The sequence below is a fragment of the Pygocentrus nattereri genome, chromosome 9 (genome assembly GCF_015220715.1).
Source record: "Pygocentrus nattereri isolate fPygNat1 chromosome 9, fPygNat1.pri, whole genome shotgun sequence".
NCBI lineage: Eukaryota > Metazoa > Chordata > Actinopteri > Characiformes > Serrasalmidae > Pygocentrus > Pygocentrus nattereri.
In genome coordinates this window covers 30,847,445-30,862,667 of record NC_051219.1, presented here as the reverse complement: position 1 = coordinate 30,862,667, position 15,223 = coordinate 30,847,445, and the positions used below count along the sequence as shown (strand labels likewise).

Sequence of the window (15,223 nt, the reverse complement as noted above, 5' to 3'; positions counted from 1 at the left end):
TTCTGAGAGAACATAAGTTCCTCTGCAGAGAACAATCTTAAAAACCTTTACAAACTTTAGTGTGCAGTTATGTGCTAGCTATGTGCTGAGTTTAACATCTTGAAAAATAATAAAACATGAGGTGCCAAAACTTTTACAGAGGCCATTGTAATTGTGCAGTAAATGTGTAGACATGTATTCTCTGTAGAGGCTGCATTAAATTATTTCCACTTAAAAAATCAGTAAAACATTTAATTTGACCAGGAGCACCCAAACTTTTACAACTGTACAGTGGGCTTCCTCCTGGACTACTAAGGACAGTTTGAAGGGCAGAAATTCTGAACTAAACTTTGAACTAGGAAAATATGTTAATGGTAGAGTTCTACATGAAATACTTTCATTTCTTTATTTATATAAGCTAGCTCCAAGGAAAACTGCATTTTGTATTAAAAAACTGGATAGTAAATAAGAGTAAAAAGAAAATGATATGTTAATTAACATGTAAAATTGGAATATTTTTGTATTTTTAATATTGTTTCATATCATTTAGTATTGAACATTACAATTACAAGTAGAAAATTTTGAAATTTAAAATCCGATATTGTGATTTTTGAAAAAATTGTGAAGCAATTTACTGCAATAGTGCGTTATTAACATGTTAAAAATGCCAGTCCTAATATTTACCATTAAATGTGTGTAAAACATGTATCGGTAGGAATAACAGAATAAACATATGTGGTGGTGTTACCTCATCACCCATTTGAGGGGTGAAGGGGGATCTGCGTGGTACAGTATCTGTGATCCAGGCTGAGGGCAGCCACTCCTCTAGAGTCAGACCCTGCTCCTGGAACTCAGGTAACCTCTGCAGACAACAGACCCAAACAGAAAGCTCATCATACACTGCAAGTTCATATGCATCACCAGTCCTGCAGAACACAGAACTCAACACTTAGCTGGAAGACACATAAACATTCTTCACCTTCCTCTTCTCCTTTGGCTTCTTCTTCTTTGGTAGCGCTCCATCTTTGTCTTGTTTTTCCTTCCTCCTCTCTTTCTTGGCATCTTTGTCTTTCTTCTTGTCTCCGTCTTCCTCAGAACTGCTAGCATTCTTCTTTTTCTTTTTCACATTGTTCTTCTTGGGTGGTTCTAGATTTATGCCTGCATCTGCTGTCCAATCTGAGTAATCACTGGAGTACTCACTATAAACACACACACACACACACACACACACACACACACACACACACACAGAGAGAGAGAGGGAGAGAGAGAGAGAGAGAGAGTGATGTTTTAGTGTTTGTGTACACAAGCACACACACACACACACACAAAGCTGGCTCAAGAGAAACCTATGAACTGAACAGAACAAATTATATAACACTAACCTGTACAGCCACTGATATAACTTTAGTGTTGTGTAATTCGAGATTGACTTATGCCATATATGTCATAACTCATTGAAAGTGCAGATTCTAAACTTTTAATCAACCCCACATTTGTGTTTGTAAGCAGAGGAAGAGATATTTTATTACGATTTGAATTTGATGAAAGGTTGTTGTTGTTGTGCATCTGGCCTTGTTTTCTGTTAAAAAAGCATCCTTTACATTTTTGCCAAGTTTTATCATTGCTTATCCTTGCAGAATGTAAATCAAATGTAACTGCAACTCTATAACTTTCTACATAATTAAGCCAAATAAAATATTAAATAATTACAATAGTACTAAATAATATAACACAACAACAAAAAGACTCTAGTTTCAGTTAGTGTCAAGAGCGCTTTAATTTTTTTGATTTAGTTTTTTATTTAGTTTTATTTGGTTTCTGGTATTATAGTGAATATTTTGTCAATAATTGGGGTGCACTCAAAAAAAATTCCAAAGTTAACCCATTCCCTACAAGGGGTTTTGTCATTTTAGCTATGCTAATTTAACCACAGCAGTAGCTAGGTAATAAAACTTTATGAGGTTGATTTTGTGCCAGTTTTTCAATAAAATACTGAAATCCACAAACAAAATGTTAAGTATTAAAATGTCCAAAATATGTAGCTAATACAAATATTGACTTACATAAAACTTAATTTAAAAAAAAAAGATTACTATTAATTTTCCTTCATTCTGAGATATTTTTTTTTATTTTTCCAGTTGTTGCTTCTATTTACTGATTTTACGGATATATTTTTCTTTCTGAACTTTATTCAGAATTCCCCTGCACTCTCTATTGGTCAACTGATTTAGAGTGACAGGTCTTCTGAACAGCCACGCCCACTCTGAGAGCTGTGATCTTCCTCAAAGGTGGCAGAGTGCTTCGTTACGAGTATAGTGCTATCAGGGAGGACTGCATTGACATTATGAACAATGTTTGTCATACTTATTATATGACAATATGATCCAATCAGAACACAGCTTGTGTACACATATCAGATTGAAAGACACAGTAACAGAAACAATCTGTTTATTTCTAAGGGATTAATAAAACACTGAAAATGTAAAATATGAATTATATAAACCTGAGTAAACATCATTAGTGAACCTCACAGATAAAAATGAAATACAAGAGAAATGTAGGATATGAGCCTTTTTAATTCTGACATGGAAGGGATTCACTTGTAGATGATCCCTAATGCTTCAGGCTGAATATACTTCTACTTTGCTGTACATGGTTTAATATACTTTTAAGTCTTCTTCTCTTTCATATGGTTTAGTTTTAGTTAATTTTGCTGTGTACATTACATTTGTGATATAGTTTTCTTGTATTACAGTCAACAAGTCATTTTTTACTGCTAGTTCCTGCTTTTGTTTGCGGGTGTGTGCTACCTGGAGCTGCTGTGATCATCAGGCCAGGGTTCTTTTTCCTCTCTCTCCTCATCTGATGACTCTCTGCTGGGCGGCCGTGCATCTGCCTCGCCCTGACAGGGGATATGAATGAACGTTATTATATTCACTAACATTCCATATGCGGCACTAACTCTACACAAGCAAAAATAACTCAGCAGATGGAGCCATGACTCAGCACACAAACTCTCTCCACACCAGATTAAAATTATTGAGTAGTGCGAACCTTGGCAATTATCAGCGACATTGTTTTTATTAGAAACACTGATGCCCCCACTCAGAGTGGATTAATATCTTAGTAAATGTAGCCATGTGATACTGTAGCATATTATTAATTTAAGAACACTTGAAGTTTGTAATTTATAACTAGAAGGAGTCGTGTCAATTAAGAACATGTGAGGTTCTATTTACAGATGACTTAAATGACTCATTAGCTAAAAGTAGATTTCTACACAGTAATATTTACAGTATTTGCTCAGTAAAAATGAATGAGATTCACAAGCAATTGGGAACTTGGATGTTAAAATAATTACTAATATCAGTAATTACAGAGAACCTGAGTAACACTCATTGAGGTGCTTCACTTTATAGTTGGAACACTTTAAATGATTAATAAAAGTAAAAGCATTTAAGGGCTGGTCCAAACAGCATTTTACAGGCCCCATTTAACCAAATGATGCGTTCATTGACCCTTTATTAAGCCTTACGGTTGGTGTACTAATGGATTAATGGTTTTAGCCATCATGCCAAAGCAGTTACCACATCAGCTTTTTATCACCTTAAGAACATCAACAAGATCAGAACAAGACATTTTATGACTAAAGCAGACCTGGAGAAACCTTTATTTCTCGCAGGATGGATTACTGTAATGGTCTCCTAACCAGAGTCCCAAAAAACACAATCTAACAGTTTCAGATGATTCAAAAGGCAGCTGCCAGAGTAAAGGACGTGAACACATAACCATCATCCTTAAATCCTAGCAGTGGCTTCCAGTCTGTTACAGAACAGACTCTTAGATACTATTACTAGTCTATAAATCGCTCAGAGGTGCACGACCAGCATATTTATCTGACATGCTGCAGCAATATGAGCTGAGCAGAACCCTCAGATCACTAGGAACTAGTTAGTCCTGCTGAAAGTAAAGACAACATGGAAAAAAAGCAGAATTTAGCTTCTATGCTGTGCTTAAAAGGAACCAGTTGACAGAGAGCATTAGAAGAGCCTTGACATTGGACACTTTTAAATTCACTAAAAACACTGACAGCAGTGTTTGAAAGGTGCTATATAAATAAACTTGTCTTGCCTTGCCTTAAGGATATGCACATGCCTCGCTCCCACACACGTGGCTTCTCAAGCATCTCTGCTCTTTCAGCTTCAGTGGCTATGTGGATGGTGATGTAATTTGCTGCACTGCCATAAATGTATGATGCAAATAACAAAAGCTACTCTAACATATGTATTTATTACATTTTCCATATTCTGTCATATGCAAGTGTTTGGGTACAGCTGGAGAACATGTACTGTTGCTGTGACATGTACTGTTGGTGTGAAAGTTAGCTAACACACACTCTCCTCAGTTAACACCGTAAACTGTTTTACTTTACGGTTTTACTTTTCATTTTAAAAAGTTGTCCAGGCTACCTTAACATTATGAGTTATGTGAGCTTCAAAATAATAAGTTGATAAAACATAAAAAAACAGATTCTTATGCTGTTAAATTACTACTTTAAAAATGTACTCAATATTTTAAGGCAGCCCAAACACTAACTTTTAAATTTCCAGTTAAATTTTTTTAGTGTATAGAGAACACACAGCTGCACATTTTAATGCACAATTACTGTTTATTTGCTGAATTTAATATAACAGAAAAAATATACAGCTGGTGCAAACATTTAATATTTTATGTTTTACATTTTCCAACATATTATACAGTAAATAAACAAAATTTGTGCACTGTAAATGCTATATTTAATTGTTTGTAAAAGATGTGTTGTCACGTTTAACTTTAACCATAAAAAATCAACAAAGCATGTAATATGGCTGGCGGAGGTACAAATTGCAGAGAACACAGACGATAAACCAGTTAAGGAAAAATGAGTGTGTGTGTGTATGCGTGTGTACCTCTGAGGCACTAGGCTCCTCCTCGTTGGGTTCGCTCTGTCTGCTCGTCTCTTCCACAGCCAGTCGCGTGTGGTAGTTGTGCTGGTTGCCTTGGTAACGCCGCCCCTCCTCCGCTGTGTTCTCTGTTGCATGCTGCTTTGAAAGATATACACTTTTATACACACTCTGACCTCAATTTAGAAGTTAAATTACAGCTAGTGTGTGTGTGTGTGTGTGTATACCCGGTTCTCTCTGTGGTACTGGCTGTGTACGCTGCGTCTCCTCCGCTCTGATCTGTAGATGTTCATCTCCTCCTCTCCTCTAGCTGCCCTCCAGATCTCTTGTTTACTGCACACATAAATTTGTAATTATTTAGTCATTTGCAACACGAAAATCAAAACTGCACTTCATAAAAGACAGAAAAAGACAGATTTACTATTTGGGAAATTTGTACAAAACCATGTATCAAAGATGAGATGCTCTAATATAGTGCTGGACAATATAATGTGTCACAACATGCTTTTCTGCACTGTTAGAAATAAAGTCTCCATGCAGGTAAATTTTTTCATCAAGGTACAAACAATTGTGTACCTTTAAATAAACTTTTCTCAGGTAAAAAAATACATATTTGTGCCTTTTCATAACCTAATGTTTTAAAATAGAACGTTGAAATAAAAAGCCTGGAGATGAGATGGGGTGTGTAGAGTAAATACAACTTAGACTTAGACTAAAGGTACTGAGATGTACCCTTGAGGGTACCACCCCAGTGACAAGAGGGCTACTGCCATAGTTTCATATCTTTGCTTCTGAGAATGTGTGACGATTGGCCCCTCCCAGTCCTCCATGTGCTTTTGGTTTTGTCCATGTGATTTCTTTTCTTTCTTCCCTGTCCTGCCCCCTTGTTTCCAGACCCTGCCCCTAATTGTAACCACCTGTGTTAACCACCTGTGTCTTGTTAACCCTCATTATTCCTTGTATTTAAGCCCTGTGTTTTCCCCTATTAGTTGGCTGGTCTTTGTTTGGTCTTTGTATTGTATTGTTTAGCGTCGTTATTCTGGCCTCTGTTGTGTGTTTTTCCTGTTTTCATTTTCATCATGTCTGTCCCTCGCTCTCTCCGTGTTGGCTCGTTGACCCTGGACTGTCTAGACCCTGATGTTGGATTTGCCCCTAATAAATCTCGCTTCTCTCAGCGTATGCATCCACCTAATCATTGCTCCCACACGTTACAGTAAGAATATTTTGTATGTATCAGTATTTACAAAACACTGACAAAAATACATGTCTCATTACAAAGAGAGGATAAATAGTACTGTTTAATTGGATTTAGTGCAGTGCAGTGTGTGAAATGTTATTATACTCAGATTTTGAAAGTGGTAGTACTTTCGCCTCACAGAAATCAGGGCTGGGGACCAGGGTCCTTTTTGTGTGGAGTTTGCATGTTCTCCCCGTGTTTATGTGGGCTTCCTCCCATAGTGCAACATTCAGTCAGGCCATTTGGAGATGCTAAACTGCCCTTAGGTGTGAGTGTGTGTGTGACTGTGCATTTATGTATGACCATCTTATGATGGACTGGCAACCCGCCGAAAGCATTTCCTGCCTTCTGTCCAGCGAGTGCTGGGATAGGCACCATCTGAGGATAAGTGGTTTATGATGAGTGTGTGAGTTTTTGACAATAGTTTTTACATGTGACACTGTTTTTTTTCTATCAGATGTGAAAAAAAAAAGATCCTGTACTTTATGAATAATGATATTGTGTTTTTGCCACACCACCCACCCTCTGTAACTGCATATAACAGAAATCAATAATGCTTGACTTTTGCAAACAGTGATGTTCAAATGGCAATACTTCATGTAGGTGCATTTTATGGCCATGGATTTCAGTGATGACAACTAGGCTTTTTCAATTTTTATGAAGCCACATTAAGCCACAAACAGCACACTGTCCCAAAACAATAACTTAACAAGGACGCAAGCTTATGTTGACTTCACTAAAAACAGTAATCAACAGCACTTCAGTTCCCAACTGGATATTTCGAAAACCAAAGTCTCTAAAATCATGTGAAATATGAGATACAGCTGCAGGTTTTCAGTGCTGGCCTGAGGAAACCTCACTCCACAAAGTTTCTCTAAAGTACCACACCTGATTGAACAAATAAACTAATTACAAAGCTAATTATGAGCTTAGGCAGGTGTCTAAGAGCATTACAAAAATGTGCAGAGTATGAGATTTCAAGCTGTCCACTAATAACTACTTTAACCTGCTGTTGGAAGAAAACCTTGTATCTCCATTTTTGGCATTTTTCAGTTTTTGACATAATTTGAAAGTATCTGTTACTCTTTATATTGTTTGTAAATTTTATGATGAATGGCCTAAAAAATACCCAAAATGACATGGGAAAAATTCTGGTTCCATTGACTTACATTGAAAGTAAAGTATGTTTTTTCCTTCTTCTGTAAAGTTACCATATTGGAGATACAAGGTTTTCTTCCGACAGCAGCGATATGTAAATGCTTTAGTTTTAATGACATCATAAAAACAATAGGCCTTATTGTTAACAACCAACCACTGTTAAGAAGAAATTTCTTCTTAAAACCCACATATACTCACTCTTAGATAAGAATAGAATCTATTATATAATTCAGCAGTTTAGGAATATGTCATGAATCTGACTTCTCTGACTTTTTCTTAAGACTTTTCTCAAGAATAAATTTAGGATGATTGATGCATGAGGCTCACTGAATCTAAAACAGGCTGTTTTTGCAGCTTATTTTAAATATATGTACCATATGGGCAAATATAACGATGAAACACTGATATATGAAACTATATCAGTGTTTACATACTACATCTAATTATTTTATTGCAAAAAGGACATTCCCTTTAAATTTGTGTGGCTAGTATCATTTCATGGGAATACTTGAGATCATTTGGTGGATAATAATTATAGTAATTTGTTTATATAATTAAAATAATTATTTGCCATACAATATGCACTTCCAATTTCATGTGTTTGCATTACTTGAATAAAAGTAGACTGGACAAACCATTTAAAAAAGACATTAGTTTTCAATTAGGTTTGACAGGGGTGCTCTGAAGCACCTTCAGACTCATTACTGGCCATATCTGCAATTTCTGCAATCGGTATTTCTTATTTCTACTGTGTGAAGCTTGTATATGCCTCAACTACCCACAATTAGCAAACATATCCTGCTAGAGTTGCTTATATTGCTTGGCTATGATGTAGAAATTATAATGAAAAATTAAAAGCCATCTATTTTAAAAAATAGTCTCCTGAAAGAGCAACACAATGACAAACATGTAGTTAATCTAAAATTAAGTTTGGGAGAAAAATGATGCCTCAAATTTTTCCCAATGCAAAGCAGAGGCTACAGGAGGAAAAGGTATTTGCTGCCTCATTTTGTGTCACTTCTGTGACCAGCCCACACAAGAGTTCTGCTAATAACTGCTATTCTGTAAAATTACAAAAGTCTTTTCTGGGTCTGTCTTGTTGCTGAATGCTCATGTATGTGAATATTGTATGTTACCTGGCTGTTCCTGGTGAAAGTTCAGGCACTAGTACCCGTCTGCTCCAGGCTACCAAGTCCGTCTCTGTGGCCATCTCACTACGAGGAGCATTACTGTGCATCTGCCGGACTCCCTCGATCTGACCACTGCGCCTTAGACCCACGTTAGGGGGAGAGGAGACTTCCGTAGGGGAGCTTACAGACCCTATATACAAACAAGCACATTTAGATCTATAAAATCAACATCATTTAGAACATTAATAAACACAATACCAGGGATGCATGGAGATGTCAAAATCATATTTTAGCAGATAACTGCTTAAAATGCACTGACATAATTGCTTAAAAAATGTAGTGGCATCAAACAGATGTTCAGATTTGGCTGACACGTCTAACAGAATTTTGTTGACACATATACTGTACTCAAGAGGAGCAAAACATTTAAAATACTGTGCTAAAACATCTGCACTTCATTAATTTTATTGCATTTATCACACTATAGACATAAAAGTTACATTTTGTGACACAATCCAAGTAGATGTAATCCCAGTTTTATAAAAGTTTAAGTACTGGCATCAATATCAGTAGAAACAAATATGTAGAGTTTTATGCAAATGTTTGAACATCAGTCAAATTACATGTTCTATTTATTTTCTACAAGAAAATAAGAACGTATCCTCAGCAATAAACAAAATTTTAGTACACAATTGCTATTTATTTGCTGTTTTCCATATAATGTTCTCTTGTGTGTTCTCTGTAGAGGACATATTAACTTATTTTCACATAGACAATCAACAAAACACATCATTGACTGAGGGTGCACATTTAAGCAAACAGCTGTACATAAACTATACCGAATGTCAGTTTTCACCCACAATTCTCATGTGGGCACATCACTATATATTCCACATAAATCATCTTCATCACCGCCAGCATGTCTACCTCGGGTGACTCTAGAGTCTGAGCCCAGTCTCTGGTCCTGTTCCTGTTGCAATCTCTGGATCATACTGTCTAGGGGACTAGAACCCTCCGCTGCCTGCTGACTCAACACCTGATTGAGTCCTGAGAGTGAGAAAGAGAAAGAGAGAGAGCACGAGAGAGAGAGAGAGAGAGAGAGAGAGAGAGAGAGAGAGAGAGAGAGAGAAGAAACAGAATTATCTAATATCAGTTATCTGTCAACAATGTTGTGTCACTGAAACAAAATAGTTAAATTTTCTTGTTTAAAGTGATTGCTTGTTGAAAATTCAAATGTACACAACTGAAGGTGTAGTATGTCAAAAAAACTCTTAATTATCTATTTTAAAATAATGACTTTTCTAAATATTGACTTAACACCAACAAAATAATGATTTATTTTCTCAAAGAACTGAATTAGCCTAACAAAATAAGGAATTTTAAAATTATGTCAAAACCTGAAAAACAACAAAAATGGTGATATCCGACAGCAGCGATACTTTGATATTTAAAAACATGTATATTATTCCAAGAGAGTAGGTCACTATTTTAACACAGTAAGCCATTATTTTGAGATACTAAGTTAATATTTTGAGAGAGTAAGCCATTATTTTGAATTGCTAAGTCAATATTTCAAGAAAATAAATTATTTCAAGTTACTGAAACAATATTTTGAGAAAAGACATCATTATTACAAGACACTAAGTCAAAATTTGGGAACCCTTGAGCAGAAAGCAGTTTCCACTTCAATAAGAGTGAATCCGACATAACTGTGCAACATGTTTTTCATCAGCAGTGAACTTCCAACAGCTCAGAGCGTTCATCATTGGTTCCTGGAATATCTCCAAAATTGCAATAAAAGAGCGTGAGTACAGTGACACCCGATAGGCTCAATCGAGTATGAAATGAATTTGACTACAGCGTTAATGTTGTCCATACAGCTGGAGGAATTTCATACTGAGCACTTGTAAAATTACTTTATAAATGTTATGCTTAATTAAACCATTTACAGTTTACCACATTGTTCTGTAATGATTTACAACTGAAATAAATCATTTTGAAATCAGAAGAATGATTTTTTTAATCACCTTGTATATGTTATATATCAATGGGTGCCAACTTGAGTCGTTCAGGGGGCAAAAAAAAAAACTACTGAACTAAATTTACGACCTAATGTAATGTAGCATGTAAATTGGTTGCAAGTGCAAAACTGTTTCATTAGGGGCAGCAATCACAAGCAATCAGAGGCATCTCTATAATCAAAATCCAGGACGAAAATCAGGTGTCAAAACACAGGAACAAACAAAGTAAAAAACAGCCAGAACTCAGGTTAACATTACAGAGCCTCTCCAAACTAAAAGGGGAAACAAAGGGGTATATGAAGGAGTCTCAATAAGTCCTAGAGGCATGCGTAATGGAGGAGTGGGTGGAGCCAGAGTGGAGCTGGAATAGAAAAACAAATGCACGTGGGCAAGCCATGTGCACTACCACGCAGGCCCAGATGGGGTAGTTGTGACACCTAATCAGATGACAGACATTTTATTTGGGGAGAGGATGGTGAAGTCTAAGTGGGATTCATGGCTGAGCACATACAATTTATACATTTTTTCAAATTTGATAAAAATAGATAATGTGATCTCTTTGGACTGCTGTAGTCTCATAAGCAGATCACATTCCAGAAAATGGTGATCTGCTCATAATATCAACACATTTCATTATTTAGTGAAAAAGTTTTTGATTTAAACACTATGTTCGTGTGGCACGAGCGACACAGATTGTCTTGTTTTTTGTTTCGGCACTCACATTAACAGGCCAGAGCTACACTGAAATAAGCCATAAGGCTCAATGAAAATGGAACAGAAAACTTAACGAAACTTAAAAGACAAATTCTCTCAGTCATGACAGTCACCAAACTGAATACTAGTTCATTTTCCATGCTGTAAACTGATTTCCCAGTTGGCCTATCAGACTTGAAACCATCAACCAATCAGTTATGAAGTTATACTTTTATTGAGTACAGTCACTGATTTGACTGTTTGAATAAAGGTTATCTTTAGATCTTCCTTGCTGCTCTGCTAAGCAGAGCAAATGCTGAATATGCGAACGCACTTGAGTTGTAGCAATCAAGCAGCTGTGTCTCTCGTGCCCCACAGAGTGAAACAAAATGGACATCCAAGAGTTCACTAAACCCGTTAAAATGTTTAAACGTCCAAAACAGAGCATAACAACACATTTATTAAAATAATCTCTACATCTAACAAATCTTATATTACCTCATATCGCTTGTAAATCCTCTTAATGTCCTTCTAAAATTGCATTCTAACTAATATTTGTCAGTGTAAAATTGCCTTTTAACTAATATTTGTCAGTGTCTCCTTACAGAGATCTGAGATTTCACACACTTCTGTCCTCCTTCAAGGTTAAAACTATCAGCGTCACCCCTGAACAAGCTGCACTCTTCTGTCCTTCTCTTACTCCACATACCTGTCTATCCTTGGGTTGCTCGTTATTGCTAGTTACACATTCATAAGATGACTCGTTTTTGAACCTTCTTCTGCAGTACATTCAGAAAATAGTTCAAACAAAAATGAACCCTGTGACTGTATAAAATCCACTCACACTGCACTTTCAAACCAGCTGGTTTTGTTGGGAAAACCTCAAATCTGGCAACCCTGCTTGATGGGGAAAGAACCCATGTGTGAAACAAGCATATGTGGAAAACTGGTTTTCTAGTTGCTGTAGCAACTCAGCAGCTAAATTCAGTGCAGTTTCACTACTAGACCGGCTGATTTCAGACTGTTCTTGGTTTCACTACCACAGCTTTTCTTCAGTTATTTTGGAGGGTGGGGGGGTGGTCAACAGAGCCAATATTGCCCCATAGTTGGTGCCTATGTATATATCAACCTTCCAATGGTCTGAATGTTTATCCATATTATTATGTGTTTTCTACCTGAAGACGTGAGGCCCATCTGTGGTATGAGCTGCTCCTCTCTGCAGTTTTCTCGGCCGGGTACTAGCCGCTGGAAGCGTGGAGGGTGAGGGTTTCCATCCACGTCCACCAAGAAGGGTGGGGGCATGAGGTGAGGAGCCTGCTGAGTCTGCTCATCTAACACGTAGTTATGAGCATCGCGGATCAGTGGCCGGTAATCTGTGTGGAAGAACATCTGGTCTGCTATCTGAAACACAGATCAGCATACAAACATAAGCAACAAACACACCTCAGTGACAACAACTACTGTGACCTCTGCGTAACCTTATATTGAAGCTGTCACCAGAAAAAAAGCCTGGTGCAATTTAACTAATTCAACATTTTATTCCTCTTTTACAGCTTTTGAATACAACATTTGTGGGTGTAAGAGGACATATTTTATTATGATCTGAATTTGATGAAAAGTAAGGAAAAACATCCTTTACAGTTCTGCTATGTTTTGCAATGGCACTGAAACAAATTGAGACTCATTAAGCGCAGCATCAATACAGGTTTGAGTCGACCTGGACACCAGTTATTAACTTCTTACAACAGTAACTTTCCCACTAAATCGACTGTACTGGAGAAGCTGCAACAGAAGAGTTGAACACACAGGCCAAAGCTTATCCGTACCGGATGTAAATGAGACATTAATTAAATTTATTGTATAATTAACTACGTAAGTGTTTAGTTGCATTTGTTTGAACTCCATAAATTTCTAGCCTTATAAGAGTTAACCAAACTTGAGGAAACAACCTATGGGCAATGAGTGTTTTTGAACAAGGATGAAATGAGAAACAGGCTATAAAATAGTAATGAACCAGATATTCAACCCTAGAATAACAGACAGACACGACACAGAGAAGGCAAGAAAGAGAGACAGACAGAGGAAGTCAAAGAAAAAGGATGTGAATATTTCCAGACCTTGTCGTATCTGCTGCTGGAGCCAAAACCAAAAATGAGCAGGTGTCCATGAGAGTCCGTGCAAGCAAAATGCTGACCATCTGGAGAACACTTGCAGTCAAACAATGCACCATGGCCCTGACCCTCAATCTGAAACATACACACATAAAAACTACATCATGTAGAGAGAGGGAGTTTATGAGGCACACTGGAGGCAAAATTAGTAACCATAATAATACACTGTCGGAAAAATGATTACAGGTGCATTTATGTTTACCAAGGAACATAAACAGCAAATGGAGGTAACACATGGCGTATTGAGTCAATGCAACTTTAAAACAATCAATTTAACATTATGTTGGTTCTTAACTAAAAGTGCTTAAGATGTACCACTGAGGAACCATAACAGCAACAGTTTAGTTCTTTTTTCTTAGAGTGTAGTAGCATGTAAATAAAGGGCTTTGTTAACCCCTTAAAATCTCAGGCTTATTATATACTAAGGCTTATTATTCAGCAAATACAGAGCTTTCCGTGCAAACTGGTTAAACTTTTCTTACATTATAGAAGTGCGTGATAACTAATGACATCACCTCATCAAGCTTAACACTTTCTCGTGGTGCCCGACAAGGATGTCCACTCTCACCATTGTTATTCACAACCTCCATAGAACCACTAGCCCCAGCAATACATCAGAATAATAAAATCACAGGTATTTCAACCTGAAGTATTGCTCATAAAATAAGCCTCTATGCAGATGATGTGCTACTATTTCTCCAAGATCCCACTTCATCAATAAAGGAAACCATTAAACTGATTAATAGTTTCTCACATACATCAGATTACTGTTAAATGAAACAAATTAACAGCATTACCAAGTGGTGACTGGAACTGGAATGGTGCTCTCCAAAATTACCTTTTATAAATTACCACAGGAAGTATTGCATATCTAGGTATAAAATTAACTACAAAGCATTCAGAGTTACTCCACCTTAATTTAACACCACTGTTAAAAACAACAGAAGATGATCTAAATCGCTGGATGAATTTACCAATTTCTCTTACAGACCATATTGCAACAATCAAAATGACAGTTTTACCAAAAGTCATTTATTTATTTGCAATATTTCCAACTGAGCCAACTAAAAAAATGGTTCCACAATTTAGACATTTTAACATCTAAATTCTGTTGGAGAAATAAGAAACCTAGGATAAAACTCACAACTTTACAAAAAGACAAAAATAAGGAAAGTGGGGGGGGGGGGGGTGCACAGAATTTTCAGTTTTACTACTTAGCAAATCAGCTTCACTATTTAGTAAAATGGAGATAAACAGATGATGACTATAACCCCTGGCTTGATGTAGAACAGTCATACTGCAACAAAATATACATCGCCGATTTACCTTTTCTTATCAAATCCATAAAATATCATGAATGCTTTAAAAGCATAACAATCTCAATGACATTAAAAGCCTTGTGGAAAATTAATAAATTAACAAATTTTCAAATGACACCTAACATATACACACCCATATGGCACAATCCAGACTTTAGAATTAACAAACAACCCCTAAAATACAAGAAGTGGAAAGAAAAAGGCATAACACATTTACAACATCTCTTTACGAATAACACATTTAAAAGCTTCCAAGAACTGACAAAAATCTGACTTAGAAGAAAACCAATATCTAAAATATTATCAATTAAAAAGTATACCAAAATGAATATTTTTCATGACAATCTCAGTCCACCCCCATTACTGAAAATATTTACCAGATCATCAACCCTAAGAAAGTCTTATCAAAGCTGTATGCTCTCAGTTCAACCATATCAATACCAACTAATAAATGGGGAAAAGATTTAGATATTAGCACTGATACACAATTCTGGACACAAATCTGCACAAATACCAAACATACAATTCATTCAATATAAAATTATTCATAGGACACACATTACGCAATA

General features: G+C 36.4%; 1 protein-coding gene across 3 annotated transcripts in view; it reads right to left on the bottom strand.

The window, feature by feature from the left end:
* LOC108433089 (pleckstrin homology domain interacting protein) overlaps positions 1 to 15,223 on the bottom strand; it is a 63,765-nt gene that overhangs the window by 21,093 nt on the left and 27,449 nt on the right. For 2 of the 3 annotated variants that reach the window (XM_017707418.2, XM_017707436.2), the window contains 9 exons: positions 13,282 to 13,410; positions 12,340 to 12,565; positions 9,378 to 9,497; positions 8,457 to 8,640; positions 5,153 to 5,258; positions 4,932 to 5,066; positions 2,793 to 2,884; positions 959 to 1,178; positions 728 to 841 (listed from right to left, as the gene is read on the bottom strand). In XM_017707418.2, coding sequence (XP_017562907.2) covers positions 728 to 841; positions 959 to 1,178; positions 2,793 to 2,884; positions 4,932 to 5,066; positions 5,153 to 5,258; positions 8,457 to 8,640; positions 9,378 to 9,497; positions 12,340 to 12,565; positions 13,282 to 13,410 — 1,326 coding nt within the window. The remainder of the gene's footprint in view (positions 1 to 727; positions 842 to 958; positions 1,179 to 2,792; positions 2,885 to 4,931; positions 5,067 to 5,152; positions 5,259 to 8,456; positions 8,641 to 9,377; positions 9,498 to 12,339; positions 12,566 to 13,281; positions 13,411 to 15,223) is intronic. The other variant, XM_017707426.2, reaches the window with a different exon arrangement.